Source organism: Manacus candei, unplaced genomic scaffold (genome assembly GCF_025592945.1).
Source record: "Manacus candei isolate 608988 ecotype Guabito, Panama unplaced genomic scaffold, ASM2559294v1 h1tg000015l, whole genome shotgun sequence".
Lineage (NCBI taxonomy): Eukaryota > Metazoa > Chordata > Aves > Passeriformes > Pipridae > Manacus > Manacus candei.
In genome coordinates, this window is record NW_026138063.1 from 4,914,651 (window position 1) to 4,933,669 (window position 19,019).

The 19,019-nt window shown below is 48.3% G+C and overlaps 1 protein-coding gene across 2 annotated transcripts in view; it reads right to left on the reverse strand.

Moving 5' to 3' along the window:
* PLD1 (phospholipase D1) overlaps nucleotides 1-18,149 on the reverse strand; it is a 62,352-nt gene extending 44,203 nt beyond the window's left edge. For both annotated transcript variants that reach the window (XM_051781700.1, XM_051781698.1), the window contains exons 1-2: nucleotides 17,983-18,149; nucleotides 294-479 (exon numbers count right to left, since the gene is read on the reverse strand). In XM_051781700.1, the coding sequence (XP_051637660.1) occupies nucleotides 294-447 (154 nt within the window). In that variant the 5' untranslated portion in view covers nucleotides 448-479; nucleotides 17,983-18,149. The remainder of the gene's footprint in view (nucleotides 1-293; nucleotides 480-17,982) is intronic.
* Between the last annotated feature and the right edge of the window lie 870 nt (nucleotides 18,150-19,019).

Sequence of the window (19,019 nt, forward strand, 5' to 3'; positions counted from 1 at the left end):
GCTCAACAGCCTTGTAATGATCCACGAGGGCGTGAAAGCCAGCAGACAGCTGCAATGCTTTAACACAGGAGCATTTACACAGCAGCATTAATTCCACTAAAATATGCCAGGTTTTATTTAAGAGAGCTCGAAGACAAGCTTTCACAGAAGGGGCTTGACTTGAAAAGCTCAAGTTTTAAGAGCCTCCTGGTTCTAAACCGGGGTCAGTGGCTGGGCTTGGGAAAACCCCTGAGGCTGTACCCCATCTGTCAACAGGCATGACACGGGGTGAGAAGGTACGGGTGTCAACTCACCGGTGCCTTTCGGGTCATTTAGCACCTCTGAGTCAACCTCCTCCCCCTCCACGTGGAGCTCCCTGGTGTCCAGGCTCTCGATGATGTTGCTCATGTCTGCAGCGATCTTCTTCAGCGTCGATGTGGCTGCATGGCCTTGGGCTCTCAGTGACATCTCCGGGGCCCGCGCTCTGGAGCCGCGGGGCGCTGGGGAGAGAAAGGGGCAGGGCTGTCATCACCCCCTCTGCAACACAGAGCAGGGCTCAGGGAAACCACTGGCAGCACAAGGCCCCCTCATCCCTCCAGCCCCTTACCCACATTCATCCCAGCTATCCTCATCCTACACACCTGATGCAAACAGCCAGCCCTGCAGCTACAGGAAACCACTGCTCAGAGCAGTGAAAAAGTACAGGCAGCTTCAGGCCACAAGAGAAAATTTCCCCCCATGCCAGTGACCACAGGACTCATACACTCTAGTTGTATTTTTAAAAGCAAAATAAATAATATTTCACTTTCCAGCTAAAAACACCTGCAGGGGGTCGGTTGTTGTTTAGGATTACATTCATGGATTGATTACAAAAGGAAAGCAAGGAAGTTTCTACATCAGCTCACCTGATCATCTCAACAAGTTCTGCAATAATGACCATACACCAGAAAAAGCACAAACCATATCAATTCCCAGCCAAATCCCAGACTTAATTCACAGGGCTCTGTGTTTCCCAGGTCAGGCTGCACGGAGGAACAGCTCGCTCAGAAAATCAGTAGGTGTTTTTGTTACACGTTCTTCCTTTGATTGAACTAGTGATACAAACTCCAGGCATTATTAAGATTCCCTCTATTTCTCTACACCTTAACAATTGCCTGTGGCATCTGCATGTCTTGTGCTCTCCCACGGCTCCCTCCTCTCAGCAGGCTCAGATGTTACAGCTGTAAATGTTCCTCTCTGGGGAGCAGACCGGGGTTGGAGGCATCCTGATGCCCACAGAAGGCCTGGGAGCAACAAAGTGGACACTCCAGCTTGTCCTTGTGTCACCCCTCCAACAGCACAGGTGGCTGCAGGACCAGCCCACGGCCCCTTAGTGATGGGGACACGGGCAGGGGGAAGGAAGGCTGCTGCCTGCTTGGGGTGCTCAGGCAGTGGCACTTGGAGGTGTTTGGGCACTGATGACTACAGCACTTCCCACCTTTACTCCTACCCAGCCATGCCAGGAGCCTGAGTCAGGACAAAAATGGGGAAGGAAGAAGAAAAAAAATAAGGAAACAAAAATAAATCGATATGTGACGCATGTCCACTTGGACTGGCACAAGCCTTTGGCACCTGTGTGTATTTGCAAACCCTTCTCTTCCTCCTCCTCTTCCAGGCTCTGCAACTCACTGTGGGGCTGAGGAACTGGCTGCTGGTCCTTGCATGCAGCCAAGCTCCAGCTCTTGGGCATCTCCATGATAAATAAGTCCTTTCAATCTCTGCCCTGCTCTGCAATAAATGTCACAGCTCCACAGCTTCACTAAAAAAATATGGACGGGACAAACTGGCAACATTTTACAGCAGTCAGTACAAGGATGCCCATTTATACTGGTGGAAGCTCTTACATTGTGTTAAAGAATGATTTTTAAAAGAAGTGTGACATTTCTGATGTCAAATTCTGCAAAGAACACTGTGCCATTATTGTTGAGTGAGCTCCATAGCAAGAGCTGGGTATGCCGTAACTTGGAAATAATTTAACATTTTAATAAATCATGTCTTTAGCTGCTTTTGAAAGGACATTCTTTATTATTGTTTCCTCTTGAAACAAGTACATTATTTTATTACTACAGAAGGCTGATATCATGTAAGCCCAAAAACACGTTAAAAGTAGCTGCCTTCAGAAAAAAAAAAATCCATTTGCACGCAGACTTGAATCAAGAAAAAATGAGTCAATCTCTTCTCTTATACCAAAGTAAATGCAGAACCAACCTCTTGGGAGCGAGGGCTCTGAGGGCCTTGGTGGCTCTGTCACCTTCCACCAGTGGCAGGGAATGCCACCACAGCACAGAGGCGTTAGAACCAGACTGGGGGACTGTTGGGCCTCCAGGTCACTTCAAGAGATGCACCTGAATAATTCAAACACAAACCCACACACGTACACTCCTGGGTACCTCCTTCCCCCCGATACACCGAACCGTGGGACAGTGTCCTGGGTTTGGCTGGGACAGAGTTAGTTTTCTTCTCATTAGCTAGTACTAGTGCTGTGTTTTGGGTTTAGGGTGAGAAAAAGGTTGATAACACACTGATGTTTTAGTTGTTGCTGAGTCCTCCTTCCCCTAAGCCATGACTTCCCAGTTTCCCATGCTCTGCCAGTGGTGAGGTGCACAAGAAGCTGGGGGTCAGAAAGGCCAGGACAGCTGACCTGAACTGTCCAAAGGGCTATTCCACTCCACAGAACATCATGCCCAGTATATAAGCTGGGTTGGCTGGAAAGGGCTGATTGCTATTGGGGAACAGGCTGGGCATCTGTCAGCAGGTGGTGAGCAATTATTGGATTGTGCATCACTTGTTTCCCTCGGGTGTTATTCCTTTCTCTCTCTCTTTCATTACAATTATTATTATTATCATTACTACTAGTAGTAGCATAATATTTTATTTTGTTTCAATTATTAAACTGTTCTCACCCCAACTGCTGTTACCCACTTCCCTACCCAGCCCACACAGCTTCCCCACAGCAGGAACCTGGCACTCACACTGCCCCACACCTCCTTCACCACCACTCCATGGAAAGCCAGTTCTCCCTGTCGGAAGCTTTACACTTTTCCTATTCTAACAACACACTACAGGGGAATTGAATTATTCAGAGAGCATAAGGTACATTTTCATTTTCCTCTAGCAGTGAAGTCATTCCACCTGATATAGACTGGCTTTGGATGCTTGATTTTCTCCCTGGAAAGCAGGCATACACAAATATCATTCCCAAGGGAGGCCACAGAGGTTATATTTCCCAAATAACCCTGGGGATGGCAGAGGGGAGCCCAGAGCCCCACTCTGCACTGACAGATACAATAAAATCCTATTTCCCACTCAGCATTTCAGGCAAAGAAGTTTTTTGACCATTTCTAGATGGAAATAAAGCAGCATCTTGCTTTGTATTTCTTCTGTCTGTATTCATGTTTAGAAACAAAACACAGTTTGTTTTTTTCCTAGTCTGAAGAAGCCTTTGCTTCATGGAAACTTAATGCCCTTTCCAAAAGAAGTTTTCCACAGTCCAAGAGAACACAAGCCCAAACACACTCTGTACGTGCCATGCCAGCAATTACACTTGAAGGAAAGCAGCAGACAAATACCACATCAGGAGGGCTGGAGGAAGAGCACACGGAGAGGAGCCAACAGGGAGAGGATGCACATCCTCCCTCCTCCTCCTCCTCCTCCTCCTCCCCTCCCTGCCGTGCCAGGTACAGCTGGGCTCCTCGTCACATTAATTGACGCAGCCAGTTAATGGATAAACAATTAACCAGTGTATGCAGTGATTATTTGCCAGGGACCACAGCAGGGCTGCATAACTCAGGATTTATTTTTTTTTTTTTTTGAAGCTGAAGCTGTTTTCACAGCTGGCACAGGCAAGTCCTGGGATAATGCAGGGTCCAAACTCAGATGGACCTGAGTCAGTCCCAGCAGCAAGATTTCCCCCCTAGAGGTTAGAGCAAGATTTTGGGGTTGAGAGGGAAAGCATGACATGTCCGGCAGCCCCATGAACTTGGGCAGAGGCCAAGCTCCCCATCACAGTCAGCTGCTGCAGAGCCAGAGGGCACAGGACAAACGCAGCCCTGGGCAGGGAGGACAGCACTGGGGTCAGCTGGAAAGACAGGACATAACACATCCCTCTGAAAGCTTCTGCAAACTGCTTTATACGGCTCTGCTCTGTAAGAGCAATTTAACCTCTTGGCCAGAGTTTCCATGTGGACACTGCCTGCATTCCCACGGGCAAGCTGAGGAATGCTCCCGGGTTAATCTGCAACAGGCTGGGTGCAAACAGGCACCACACACGGATATCCAGGATTTAACCACAAACCAGATAGGTTACATCAAGAAGGCCCTGTCTTTCCTGTGCCACTCACTGCTCACACTAGTGATGGACCAGAGAACGTAATTACAAACCTGCTAATACTGTCAGCTTTGGAGGCTGCAATTACGTGCAGGTCAGGGAAAACTCAAGCAGCAGGAGAGTGGAAATAATAAGATAAATTCATGAGAAACAAGTGCTGCATTTTAGTATTCATCTGTTGCCATTCAGAATAGAAAATAAGCAGAATTTGTTTAAGGAAAAAAAACCAAACCAAACAACCAAAACCAAAGAGAAAGACCAGGGTTTGACTGAATCAAGAACCGGCAATCCGAACAAAGGCAAAACCTGTGCCAAGATGCACAAACAGGGATACTCCCTGCATGCCAGAAAGGAAGATACGGTGCAGAAGACAGAAGAGTCAGATCTAAAGCATTTGACCTGTGAGAACAGTGTCAGTACTGAGAGCAGGAAGAGAAACGTGACACAGTCTGCAAGCCTACAGAAGGCTGCCGTGAGCAGGGTGGACAAGGGAGAAGTGCTCTGAATTAGAATCACAGAATCACTGGGTTTGGGTTGGAAAGGACCTTAAAGACCATCCAGTTCCATGGGCAGGGACACCTTCCACTAGACCAGGTTGCTCCAAGCCCTGTCCAACCTGGCCTTGAACACTTCCAGGGAACAGCTTCTCTGGGCAACCTGTGCCAGGGCCTCATCACTTTCACAGGGAAGAATTTTTTAGATTTTTTAGATTTTTACCCTAATGTAAAAATTTACTCTCTTTCTGATTAATTGCTGGCTTAAAGCAAAGACTAGGGAGAAAGCTCTGTCTACTGGCAAAGGCATGGGATTGCCCGAGGAGGGGTTTGCAGACTCCCAGGGCTGGAGGAGGCAGGGGCAGGGGAGAGGGAACAGTTGCACCAGTTCCCTTTCGTGACCCTCAGATACCACAAATCCAAACCTGCTGGCCTGGGCAGCCAGGAGCTGGCACAGCAACCTTCATTTGAACAGAGGGAAGGTGCTGCTCCAGCTTTATCCAGCTTGAAATCTGCCTGGGCAAAAGCAGCAAGAAGGGAAAACCAACCAATAAAGTCAGCAGTAAAGGAAAACTTCGGAAAGAATTAACAGACAAGGAAGAAGGGAGATGGTAAGAAACTGAAAGAGGCAAAAAAAAAACCCCACAAGCACTGCTGACACCACCTTTGTTCAGCCTAGTTCTCAGATTAATTATTTCTTCTTTCAAGCACCACTTAAGCTCTCTGTCTCCCGTCGCCAGGCTGTCCCCACAGCACAGGAGCCCCAAGCCTCTTGAACTAGTAAAATATATACACTGGAAATAGCGACTGCACCAAGGATCAGCCAAGATTTCAACTACGGGGACAGTGACTATCAAAGTAAAAATTAACTACATTAATCCCTGAGCCCTCATGAATACATTGCAAACCTGTAGCTCAATCCTGCAACTTTGCAAGCTTGGTATCTACTTCTGCTATTTGCCATTTTGGTTATGCTTTAACCCCAAGTTATTACTTCAGGGATCATATGACAATCTCAGCTAAATAAAATGCTTTTCTACTTGTTGCACAGGACAACAAAAGCACAGCTTTAAAGGCATGGAAACTGGAAGGCAGAAAATACACATTTTAGTAAATATTCATGAACAGTTCTGTGTTTTGAAGTTATTCACGTCCTGATGTGAAAATGTATGCAGCTGGTAATAGCACAGATTACCTAAAATTTGGTCAGTCTAAGTTTATTCTGTATCATGGAAGATCCGCAACAAGCTCAGATAAACCCTTTTCCTTAATGAGGCTCTGATGCTGATGAGCACCACAAAGAGCTATGAAACCAAGAAAGCCTTCATTTGAAAAACAGGGGAGGAGGGAAGAGAAAGTACATCCAGGAAAAACAGACATTTCCTGCTAATGCCTCACAGGGTTTGATGCTCAACATCAACTCCCATCCTTATGGTGAGAAACACTTTAATCCCTGAAAATTACCCTCATTCCAGTTCTCATGACATCTCTCTCAGTACAGTGACCTTTTGGCAAGGGCTGTGACAAGTGACCTCTGTTCCCACAGTTGGTTTTGTCCCGCAGGCAGCGGTGCCGGTGGTGGGACACACGCAAACCTCCTGGGCTGCATGGACAGAATCAGACAGGCTCAGCCTAAAACTAGGCAATGAGATGCTATTAAAAAGAAAAAAAGAAAAAAAAAAACCCAACAGTCAAAACAAAGCCCAAAGAATTTGAGCCATGAATTCTCTCTCTCCTTCTGCTGCTGCCAGGAGCCTGGGTGCCATACAGGCAGCCACAGCCCAGATGAGATGCCAAGGAAATCCCATGCATGATGCCCTCAACAGCTATTTGCTCTGTCTAGTGGTGATGAATCTTTTTCATGTAAATATTTCCTAATTTATCCCCTTTTAAACCTAAAATTAGCTTTGGACCACTCCTACATGAAGAAATATCCTCAGTTGACAAGGTGAGGTGTTATTTGCATCCCCCAGGAGAAACTGGGTTTGTCAGCACCTCAGATTTATACTCTGGCACACCTTCCTTCCACGGCCCTGGACAGGGGTCAGCCCTACCCAAACCCAGAGATGTCCCAGGCTCAGGTCCCAGTCAGCACCTTCAAAGGGGGTCCTGCTTTTTCAGACCAAGAAACCCAGTATCCATGACAAAGCAAGAGAAAATGCACTGATTTTATTTTTCCCCCACTACTTAATCAAAATCTCAGGGCTCCTATGTTACATTTCCTAAGTATGAAATTAAAGACAGAGGGGTTGAAAAATAGTCAGCAATGCCTTAACCCTGTTCTTCAGTTCAGTACATGGAAACTATTCAGCCAGAGGAGCAAGCAGCCAGCACGGCACACACAGACGCCTCCTGAAAATCTGCCCTTCTGGATGCTCACACTGCAGGGACAGTGCAAGAGGATTAGGGTTTGTTTTTTAAAACACACAAAACAACCCTTGAAAAAGAACCAAAGCATTGCTCCCGCCCTGGAGCTGGGGAACTGAAACAATCCAAATCAACAATAAACACTATGTTCAAACATCATCCTGACCTAATTTTCTTATCTTTAGCCCAATCCTGATAAAAACCAAAAATATTTCAAAACAGCGTTTCCAAAACAATCATTCCCACAAAGTGCCTACATTTAACAGTAATACCTCTAAAAGCAGAAACCAATTAGTGCTTCCTGCAGCACAGTTCCCTGGTTCTGCATTATTGATTTCCACAGTCCTTGCCACGTGAGGCTCACTGCCAAGCCACCAGCCTGCCCAGAGGAAAAGCGAAGTCATGGGAATCCACATGGCCTGTTTGCAACTGGGGTCGACATGCTTCAAGGCTGGAATTTCCTGGAAATAACAGGTTAATCGTTGGAAGTCCCTGCTGCATTATTCCTACTGAGCAGAGCCCCTTATCCCTCTGTACAGGGCTCTACAGCATTCATCCCACAGTGCTCTTACTAGAGAAGAGGGAACAGAAAAACTAGGCAGGTCAAGGGAAGTGATGAGGAAAGGCACCAGTCAGCGTTGTCACTGTGTGGTGACCAAGCCATGGTTGCACCAGAAAACCCCCCTGTGCTGCGTTTTTCCCCACACCCTGGCCCAGCCTAAGCGTCAGGGGCCTCCCAAGGACTCATTTTATTTGCTTTACCAAACAGCAAAGGGAAAACATAAACATCCTTGGTTGAGCAGTGGCTGCTGATCTCATGCTGATGCACTGGTTGCTCTGACTCCTGCTCCCCCAGCACAGGGCTCCTGCTTCCCCTGCCCAGCAGCACCCCAGGAGTACAGTCCCCGCTCCCTGGGGTGCCACGGGAAGTGCAGCCTCCCCAGGAAGCTGATCATTAGCTATTTATTGGTAATTATTGCTGGCCCTTCACATACTAATTCGTCACCATGTTTTGGATTCCTCAGGCGAGGACAAGAGGTTTTAAGCACAGTGCTTGCAACTTGGGCTGTGCATCCTCCAGAGATCACCATGAGCCCTGCACTGCCTGATGTGGTCATGGCACACACCCTGCACCCCTAAACTCATGAGTACTGTGCATAACACCCTTGAAGCCAGAACAGGGGATGCCCAGAGCCTCTGGCACCTGGTTACCTACTCCACTAGCATTGTAGTTACAGGCAGGCAAAGGGAATCGGGTGACAGCACCTTGGGTATCAGCTCCACCTCAGCATCCCCAAACCATGCAATGGAGATGTGATAGGAGTGGCCAAGGGAGTCCTGGGCTGAGGCAAAAGAGGGGTTGGGAAAAGTATCTGCTGCAAAGAGCACAAACAGCAGCAAGGCCAAAGGATGCAGCACTTCAGGGTGCTGACAGACATGCAGAGTTTGGCAAGAGGCAGAGACTACAAAAGCTTTATATAAAATCCTAAAAGCGAGTAGCTTGCCAGAGTGATAGTGTAATGCACAGGACTGTTGGAGTGGTCATCTATCTTCACAATCATCAGGGATGACAAGGAGCACTGCAGCACTCCTGGGATGGTGCACATTGCTGCCACTCTTATATTCAGCTGGACACGTCATATAAATATAGGACATATTTTCATGACCTAAACATATAGACGTCTACAGGGCTGATGTCCTGTACATCACTCAAAGCTATTCTGGTATCTCCCAGTGCCACGTCTGCTCCAGCAACCGGCACCTGCCAAGCCACATTTCTGCAAGGAATTTTGGCGGCTCAGAGACAAGAGGGCACGCTGGAAGGCAGCCCAACACCTCCATCCCACAGCAGGGTTACATGGCAGTTGATAAATGCAAACATAGAGCTTCACATAACTCCTTCCAGCCAAGCTAATCCCAGGGAAAGCACTGCAGTCTGTGCTCGGAAGGGATTCAGCGACTGGAACAGGATCTCAGTCATTGCTCCCCAGCCCTGTACGGGCACTCACTCCTGGCATCAGCTCTAGATGATGACAGAGTGCAGGTATGTGTCAGGATGTCACCATCCCTGCCCCTGCTGCAACCTGCTGCTTACTGAACAGATCTCATTAAGTGGGAACATGACTTTTCTCTCTCCTCCTGCTTTTTCCATGTGAAAGCACATGGAGGTGCTTTTTGTTGACCTTTCTGTCACTTGCTCAAAGAAGTAAGAAATTTCTGTGGGTATCACAGCAACAAGGAGTAGCAGATCAAGATCATGTATTTTTACTAATAGTTAATTGCTTCAATAAAATGCTATTTCTGTTGTCATGACTTTTGGGGGTTTTTTTGGTCTAAATGGAACTCTTCAAATAATTTCCACTGAGGAAAAAAAAAGTTGGCATGAACACAAGGCCATGATGGAGCATGAAGGTAATCCTTCTAGTTAGTACTACTAAGTACTACACTACTGGTGTAGCCCCCACCACAGTGCAGGACTCAAGTGTTCCCGTGCGAGCAGCAGCCAAGTCCAACTCCCTCCTGTGCCTGCGGGGTCCAAGGCACAGGTTCATCTCCCAGGGCACCATTGACTTCAAGGATGCAGGGTGACTACCACCACGGTCTTACTGATGCTTTTGTCCCTCTCAGAGGCAGCCCCAAGCACAAGGTGCAGGGTTGGGACTCACATGAAGCGCCGGTGGCTGCTGCGCATTTGCAGTGCTGGGTCCACGCCAGTGTCTGTGTGGTGCCATCCCACACTGACCCTTCCTGGCAGTGGGAATCGACCCTGCTCACACTGAACATTAACCACTGCCAAGCTGTTTGCTCACTGTGCACACAGCGTGCCAGGGGTGTACTTTGGTAAATGCAAACCACTGGATGAACTCGGGTTCACGGGCGTGAGAGGAGCTGCAGCACCTTGGGAACACCGGGTACCTCTGGCCATCCCAGCAAGGAAGGGTATGTCCCAGCTCCTCTCGGCTCCTCAGCCAGCACACCACTGCCTCCCCATCCCAAATGGGACCCTGCACCACCCTGAGAGCACTGTCACACACTGTCCCTACCCAGGGACAAGCTGGAACCACTGGTGCAAAGCCCCACAACACAATGCAGCCACTCTCATCACCCCAAAACACACTCAGTACTCTTGCCCGCAAACCCGGATTCAGCACCTTTCCAAACCGAAGTTCCCTATGGATTTTTATTTTTTTTTTAGCAATTCTTTTAAAAGCATTTGATGTATTCTGGCTAATAAACTCTACAAGAATCTGATCTCTCCATCCTCATTGGACTCCCATTCTTAGTCTACCCCCATAGCTGCAGCGCTCGGGGGCTGCAGCTTCCACCATCGAGCTGGGACAGCCAGCATCACATGCCTGTTGTACAATCAGGCATCATGTCCAAAGAGCCAGCAGCAACACGTGCCAGAGGTAACAGGCAGGTGCATGCCTAATCCTGATCCACATCTCCAACAGCAGCTGCTTTTCCTCACCCACAGCCAGCAGCGAGCACCGACATGGGCAAACATCAGCCCTCGGCCTCCCTTTCACGCCCAGAAATCTCCTACCAGTTCATGAACAACTTCATCTGTGGATCTAGGATAACATTAAGACCTCCCAAGAACTGCATTTTCCTTCTCCCTGGCCAGCTAAAACAAATATTTGAGAACTTCTAATTTCCAAGAAGAAAACAGTTGGCTTGAGGAAGTCTCAGAGGTAATTGTAAGAGAAGCTGTGAGCAGAGCTCAGAGGGCAAAGGCAATGTTGCCCCTGAGACTTCAGAGGGCAAACCAACCTCTCCCAAGGAGACCCTCCATGGGCTCCCCATATGACTCTCCACAGAATCACAACAGAACTCAGGCCACAGGGTACTGGAGTTACTGAAAAGTTAATTTTTCTATACCTTGAAGTGTTTGATCCATTATCAAAATTAAGTATTAGCAAATTATTACATAAGTTGGGTTATGACTTCTCATATAACTCTGGAATGATGGTTAAGGTTTCAGACCAGTACCTGTCAAACTGAGCTCAAATGCAGACAAATTCAACAAAAAATTGCTCATTATGAAGAAGAAACTTGCAGAAACAGACCAGATTCCTTCTGTTTCTTTTCTAAATACAATTCAATACCTGCAAATTTATGCAAAATAGCTCATTTACACATATTGACAATACTGACAGCTTGTTTAGAACAAAATAGATGCCTCGGAAAAAAAAATTTTAACCCTTTTCCCAGAGGGGAAAAACAATGCCTCAACCAAGCCGGCACAGAAGGCCACTGAGGGTAGGCAGGGAAAGGTGATGCTCATCTCTGAGCTCAAATCAAACCTCATCTGCCTCCTCATCCCCTTCCCTTACCCTCATACCCAGAGCTCCAGCCCTTTACAAGCAATGCGGGTGCCTGGACAAGGCAGAGACACCCTGCAGCTCTTTGTCCTTTTGTGAAAACTCCCCTACAGTACTTTTCCCACACATTCCTAGCGGAAATCAGAGCATCAAGATTAAGACTTACAAGCTGAACCCCCCAGACCTCAGCACGCAACGAGCCAAAAATTAAAGACAATTTTTCCCTCAACTGCCAAGACCTTCTGGAGCAGTGCTGCTGAGAAAGGTGTCTGCAGAGTGTTTGTCACGTGCCCCAAAAAAGCTGTTTGGCAGAAAGAAAATGCAATAGAGGGAAAAAAAAAAACAAACAACAAGACAGCAGTTCCCACTTCGCCAGTTCTTTCTCCCAGTAAACAAAATGGCTCAGTTGCCATAACTGCTGCCAAAACTCAGCAGGATCAGGTCTAATCACAGAGATTTCAAAGCCACTGTGAGTCATCTACTATTCTTTTTTGGTAAGATTTAGTGATGGGTGGGACACTCAGAGAAAAAAAAGTCCATTTGCAGGAAACTTCACTCATGGAAAAATATACTTCAGAACATCTCATGGGGACTACATAAATAGCAAAGAGGAAAGGAGAAACTAAAGCACTTCTTTCTGAAAAGACCATGATGCACTGCCTTGTTCTCCAAATTGTTTCAGCAGCCCTTGAGTTGTGACAGAGAGAGGATAGCTGAGCTTCCTGGGAGACCTCAGCACCCATGGGTGCTTCTCACTGCACCCAAGAGAACCCCAAGCAAGGCAGATTTGTGTTCTTCATGTGAAGTCAACTGTATCATGTAATGGCATCTTACTTGAAATGAAAGGGAAATTGCAAGCACAACACCGACAACTGTTTTCACCTCTTGTGTGCCACATTCAAAGTTGGTTGGGAGTGAGAACACTTATTTTTTTAAATAAAGAAAAAAACCCAACAGAGAGGTTGTCTTTAGTCAGGTAGCAGGTCACAGGGTCCTGCCATGGCCACAAGACCCCAGGTTACTGAAAACGTTGGAAATATGCAACTAATTACTCTTGCAGGTTTGTTTTTCCCCTGGGGATTCCTGGAGGCTGAAAGCAGGACTCAGCCCAGCTGATGGTGAGAGAAGCCTGTGCTGTGAGGTGCATCTGACCCAAGAGCAATGCAGCCGTGTTCACGAGAGGGTGTGTTCTGGGTGGGGCAAACACAGATGGGGGAGGAAGAAGAAGAAATTACTATTTCTGACTGAAAAAAATCTTCCCAGAACTCCAGCTGGTAAAATGGGAGAGGTTTCTAGGAAGTGGCTCAGAGGTGAGTCAGTGCCGGTGGCACAGAAGAGCCCCAGGACACACCACTGGCAGGACCCTGACAGGAGAAGAGTCGAGAAGCAAGATCCTGCACAGCAAGACAACCAAAAACTGCAAGTGGCTGTGAATCAGCTACTTGCACAAGCTGGGACAGAGGCTGTCAGAGCGCTGCTCTGTGGGACATTGTCTGCCTGGCACTGCCTTTTGTCTCTGTGCACTGGAACGCTCGTCCCAGAGAAGAGTGGTCCCTCTGTGCTCAGACCACCTTCTCTGGCCCTGGGGATGGAGCTGTAAACAGCCCACAGAGCTACTGGGATCCTGCTGCTGGCCCTGGGAGAGCCAGGGAAGCATCAGGTGTTTATTGGCAGATTTATCTTATTTCACCCAGAGAAAGAGCCCTGGACATAGGAAAACTCACTGCACCAGCAGAAATAAAAATCTGAGACAGGAATCAGGCCCACTCACAGCCTGACCTGAAAAATGCAATCGAGGAAATACAATTTAATTCTTCTTTCACCAACAGAGGTGTAAGCCAGGAAAATAAATCTACTACCTGACTATTCTGAATATTTGCTGCTGTCAGTATAGCATGCACAGGACTCCACATCCAGAGTGAAAGTCTCCTTCCGTTGAGTATATCTGCAATAGCAATGAGGTTTTTCATCCTCAGCCCTGCAACTCCTTTCTCAGAGGCTTTCCATGGGTGGGCAATGGAAGGCTGCTCTTTCTCTTCTGCAAAATATCCACCCCATCGCTATTCAGCCTTTCTTCCTAAAGAGTCAGTTCCTTAAGGCAGAAAATCATTTCTTATTTTATATATGCCTCCTCTGCCAGAAAAAAGGGAGTAGAGGAGGAAGGGGCAATGTCATTACGCTGAGGTAACTAATGCAAACTGGCTCCTTTGCTGTCAAATCCTGCTGGAGGATTTTATTTGCTGGAGCTCAACATGCACCCTGTCCCCGGGGAGCAAAGGGGAAAGTTTAAGGAAAACAGTCGCAGAAACGCAACCAAACAAGGAGTACAAAGGTACAAACACCACACGTGGCTGGCGCCGGCTTCGGTGCGGACTCAGCCCATGGGCAGACACGTGCCAAGGCAACACTGCCGGGTTCATTCCCAGCCAGCCCCACTCTCACACATATTTTCTTGGCATCCAACCAAGCACAGTGGCCTGATAAGATTATCTCAAGGTGATTACCCCAATATTAGAAACCTGCATCCCATTTTGGCAATGACCCCTCAGCACACGCTGTGCTGCCACCCTGCCTGCCAAGCTGACACTCCACCACACCCACTGCCAGAGTGGTGGCAGGTCCTCTGGCAGTAGCTCCATTGCCCTCCCTGACCCCTTTTCAGCAAGACTTCCCTGACCTGTGCCTATTTAGACTCGCACAAGCCGCAACTGTTTTTAAATTATAAGTTCTTATTCTCTGAGGCAAAACTTGTCTCCCTGCTAGGGTGAGTGGCTTCCTCTCTGCCGGGGGGGATGCCTGGCACCATCCCAGCTCCTTTTGGGGCCCCAGCTCTGCAGCGTGGGAGCAGCAGCCACCAGACGGCTTCTCCCCCTCTCTCCACACCAGCAGATGGGTGCCGGGGGCCGGGCGCTGTCTGACAGACACGAGCCCCGCTCCCACTTTGTTATGTAAACCCCCAGGTTTCGGTGTTTATCTGCTTCAAGGATCCAGAAAGCACTAAATGCCATCGCAGCGTGTGGGCACGAGGAGCGAGGGATGTGCGAAGCGCTGAGGGCAGCAGCGATGGCACGCAATGCCGACCCCAGTGATGCCTCCCACTATTATTGCGTGGAAACAGAGAAAACTCTGAATTCCAAGGACAAAAATATATATAACATAAATTTCACGATCTGCAAATCCACATTTTACTCCTGCTTGTTCCCCCCCTCAGCACAGGAGCCAGGGTAATGGTGCATGTCCCCTGCACAAGCTCCGTGACAGCCTCGCGCCACCCTGAACACCCTGTGCCAAACAGGTGAGGGAGCAACATGGCAAATATTTTGTAAAGAAAACCAGGCAAACAGAGCTCTTTTTCCACCAGTGCCTCCACCACCCACTACTTTCCAGGGTGTCTGCATGTGCAGAGCTGGTATGTACATCTAGCAGGTGAGGATGAGTCCATGAAACCCAGTGGCACAGGAGGGGCACCTGGCTAAACAACTGTTAAAAACTTATTTATATATATAAACAAAAAACCAAATAATAGATATGTAACTCCATTCAGTCTCCTTGTTGGGAAGTTTCCAGGGTACAAGGCATGTGAGAGCAAGCTAAAAACACATCATCAATTAATTGTCAGCCAGACAATGGGAGGAAAAGGCAGGAAGGGTTCGCTCTCACCCTCCTCCTTCCTCACCCTCAAACAAGACCAAGTGCCTTATTTACATAAGACACTTCAGCAACTCAACACCAAGAAGGAAATCAAATTGCCTTCCTTAGCTGTTATAGACCAATTTAGGGCCACTGGACAATGCTCGTTCTCACTCAAGCTTTATTATTACTATTTTTAAAATCACTTGCTGCAAAATAGCTGTGAAATTAAGGAACCACCTGTTTGCAGCAAACGCATCAGAAAGGAGCTGCTCCTCATGGAGTGTAATGGCTTCCTGCAGTACTCCAGCTATTTCAGAGACTGAGTTTCTCCTTTGGTGTGTTCATTGGGCAGAGAGATACAAGATAAAACTAGAAACCTGCATGAACATAAATAACTGATATCTTCCTTAGTATATCATTTCAAGGGAATAACACTTGCGGTAACACCACCAGTTAAGTACACTCACCCTGACATTTCTTTCCCTGATGGTTTGACAACTTGCTTTAAATCAGTTTCCAGAGAAAGAATAACTGTAAAAACCCAAGTTCAACTGGCTGAACTTGCACTCAGATGTACGGTTTATCTTGTAAGAGATTTCTCAAATCACTGCTGAAGATCAGCCCCACTCCTGTAAAACATGGGATCTTTCCTTCACTGCAGACACACCTGAAGTCTAAAGAGCACTTCAAAAATTACAGGAATAACACGAGCCTTTACACTTTGTTACTTCTAAGAGTAATAAAATTTCTAGGTGAGGCACGAGCTTTCAGCCCGCTTTATGAAAGAATGATTTCACCAGCAAAGATCACCTACCTAGCCCTTATAATTTCATTTATACACATCTAAAACAGCATCTTCAGCAGTTTAAAGCAGCAGCAATTCTGAGACCAGCAAACTTCCTAAGCTGTGAGAGCTCAGGAGACACCTGCTAGCAAGAGCATTTTTTTTTGTGGCAGGATTTCAAGCCTCTCAAAACAAAAAGAGCATCACGGCCTGCAGGAGAAGTCACTTCATTAAGTCTTTTCCAGTAAGACCAGAGCTTCAACACTAATTTTAAACAATCCTGAAAAGGACGATGTTATATAATGGGACAAAACTAAATGTGCAAATGAGTATTTAAGTGAGAACCTTCAATCTTATCTACTTAGGAAAGCTAAATCTTGACAAAAACAAATTAAATGGATACACCTCTCAACAAACTTTCATTTAATCAGCTGAAGCACAGCCTACAGGAATTTCTGTAAATTTTAACAGGTCTTTGCAGAGGGATCTGGGTTTTTCCCCCAGACCTCAACCTTCTCCCTGAGGGAGTTCTGACCAAGACTGAGACTGAGGACATGGGTTTAGCCCCCACCCAGCCAGCTAAACCCTGCTCCAAGATGGGCGATGGAGACACCTGTGTGCTGCACTTTCAGCCCTGGGGGAGACCAGACACACTTTTCCACTGCAAAAAAACCAGATTTGACAGATTTGATAGTATCTCACAGCAGAAGGATGGAAGGAAAGGCCCCTTTCAGCTGCAGGCCAGTGCAGGACAGGGCAGTTGCACAAGTGTGGCTGGTGGCTACCATCCCATCCCAGTGCCCTGTGCCCATCTGAGCAGGGACCAGGGATCCCAGCATCCCTGGGGAGTGCTCAGCATCACGCAGTAACACCAACCCTGAAGGAAGGGGCTTTCTGCGTATTCACAGCAAATACAGTGCAGACTGATGACAAGCTGCAAAGGAAGGGTAGGCCAGGGCCATGGGATTAAACTTGGAACTTCCCAACTTCTGGCAAAACTGGGCAGAATTTGCCCACGAGACCCAAGCCACAGAGCTAACACTCATGAGAAGAGGTGGTTGGAAATAAGGTTCCCTGGTAACCTGCAAGCCTTTGGCATGAGCTCACACTACGAAATGCCAGAGAAGGCACGGGACAGAAAACACAAATTCTTGAGTAATTTTAAAGACACTCGAGAGTTCCCACCCCTCGAGCTGCAAACACAGGCAGCTCGAAACACAATGCCGTAGGAAAACAGAGAGCTTTTGTCCCAACAGGCCTGACCACGACATCCATTACTTACAGTGTTAAACCAGCAGAGCTTCATCCACCCAGTTCAACTGTCACTGCCTGTCCCCAAAAAGCCGCGTAACGCTGCTGGCTGGAGAGGCATCGTGCAGATTTACTTAAAGGAGGGATGTGGGGATCACGCAGACCTGGGCACACAACGTGCATTGTCCCGCTGTGTGCGGGAGAAACACTTTCCAAAGACAACGGAGCTGCACCAGCTTGAAACACAGTCCAGGTCGGACACGAGGCACTTCGGGCTTGAAGATTTCCAAAGAGCATCATGCCAAATAAAGAGCAACAGCAACAGGCAGAAAAGGCTTTCACTTCGAGAAACCCAGCCGGCAGCTCGGCAGAGCGGGTTGTGTCAGCGTGCTGGGAAACTCTCAAGGTTTTCCCCTGTCCAAAAACTGCGGGTGTAGAAAGGACGTGGCAGGGACACGACTTCACCGGCACTGGGGACACACCAGCCTCTCTGAAGTTCACCCCAAAAGGGAAGCTGCCCTCCCTGGGTTGGGGTTCCCCAACCCAGACCCCCACGCTGACCCCAGGGCAGGACTCACATCCCACCCAAACCCACCCATTTCGCGGCACGAAAAACGGGCAAAAAAGAGTTACGTCCGACAGGCTGACAAACACCTCCCAGCGGCAAAGTCGGCCGCAGGAAAGAACCCGAGCAGGGAATTAACTTGAAAACAGGCGCCCCGAGCCGAAGCAGCCGCGCTCCCCCCGGGCCGGGCGCCCACCCCGCGAACCGCCCGCACCCACCTGCGGCCCCCGCGACCGCGGGTGCCCCATGGTGCCCTCAGAGCCAGCCGGGTCCCGTCCCTCTCCCGGGGCAGCGGCGGCCGGAGAAGCCGCTCGGAGGAGCCGGAGGAGCCTCCCCGCAGCCGGCACCGCCCGCTCGGTCCCGCCGGTCCCGCCCCGCCGCCCGGCCCCGCCTTACGGGCACCGCGCCCCGCCCGCGGGGAGAGCCCGGGACGCGGCGGAGCGCAGGGAGGGAGCTCTGCCCCTTCCCAGCCTGGGCGTGCTCGGCCGGGGAAAAATCGTAACGATCGGGAGAGGGGAAACTCGGGTTTTTTATTCCAACTTCGCGCAGGGACTCAGAGGTTCCTCCGCGCTCCAGGTGCCGCTTCCACAGGGAGCGCAGTTCTGCCCTTCGTGCTGTCCTCGCAGTGACTCCAGCAGGGAGAGGACAGTTCCCCATCGCCACCGAGGAAATACGTTTGGCCAGGGAGACCAAACGTCTTAATTAAAAAGTCTGTGCAAATTAACAATTTTTAATTTCACATGCAGTGCTATTTTTAGCGCAAGACAACCCAATAATTACAGTCCCGTACTGTTTGCATCCGATCCGTCCTCCTCTGCACATGCTGCATTTTCCATGTTACTTCCCATACATCCTTTCTAATATGCAAAGAAGCAGATTTCTCAGCGAGAGAGAGAGAAAATTTTTGTGCTTACAGAAACATTGAACTGACAAGCGAAGAATCAAAACCCCTGGTATGTTACGGCTATAAACCCAGCCGTGTGCCCAAAACCTGTCTGCAGCACTGCAGCTCCCACTGCCCTCAGGGATATCTTGGTGATTTCTTCCAGGGGAAAAAACCTCGGTGTTCCCACTTCCATCTCTACAGCAAGCATCAATATGGTTGTTAGGTTATTTTTCTTCCTTAAAGGATTTTAATTTTTATTTCTTTAAATCATGAGGGATTGAACAATGGTCCTCAAATCTACATGAAATAAATAACCCAACTTTGGTTACTGCTGATGCAGAGACAGCCTCTAACCCCTGCTCTGGCAGT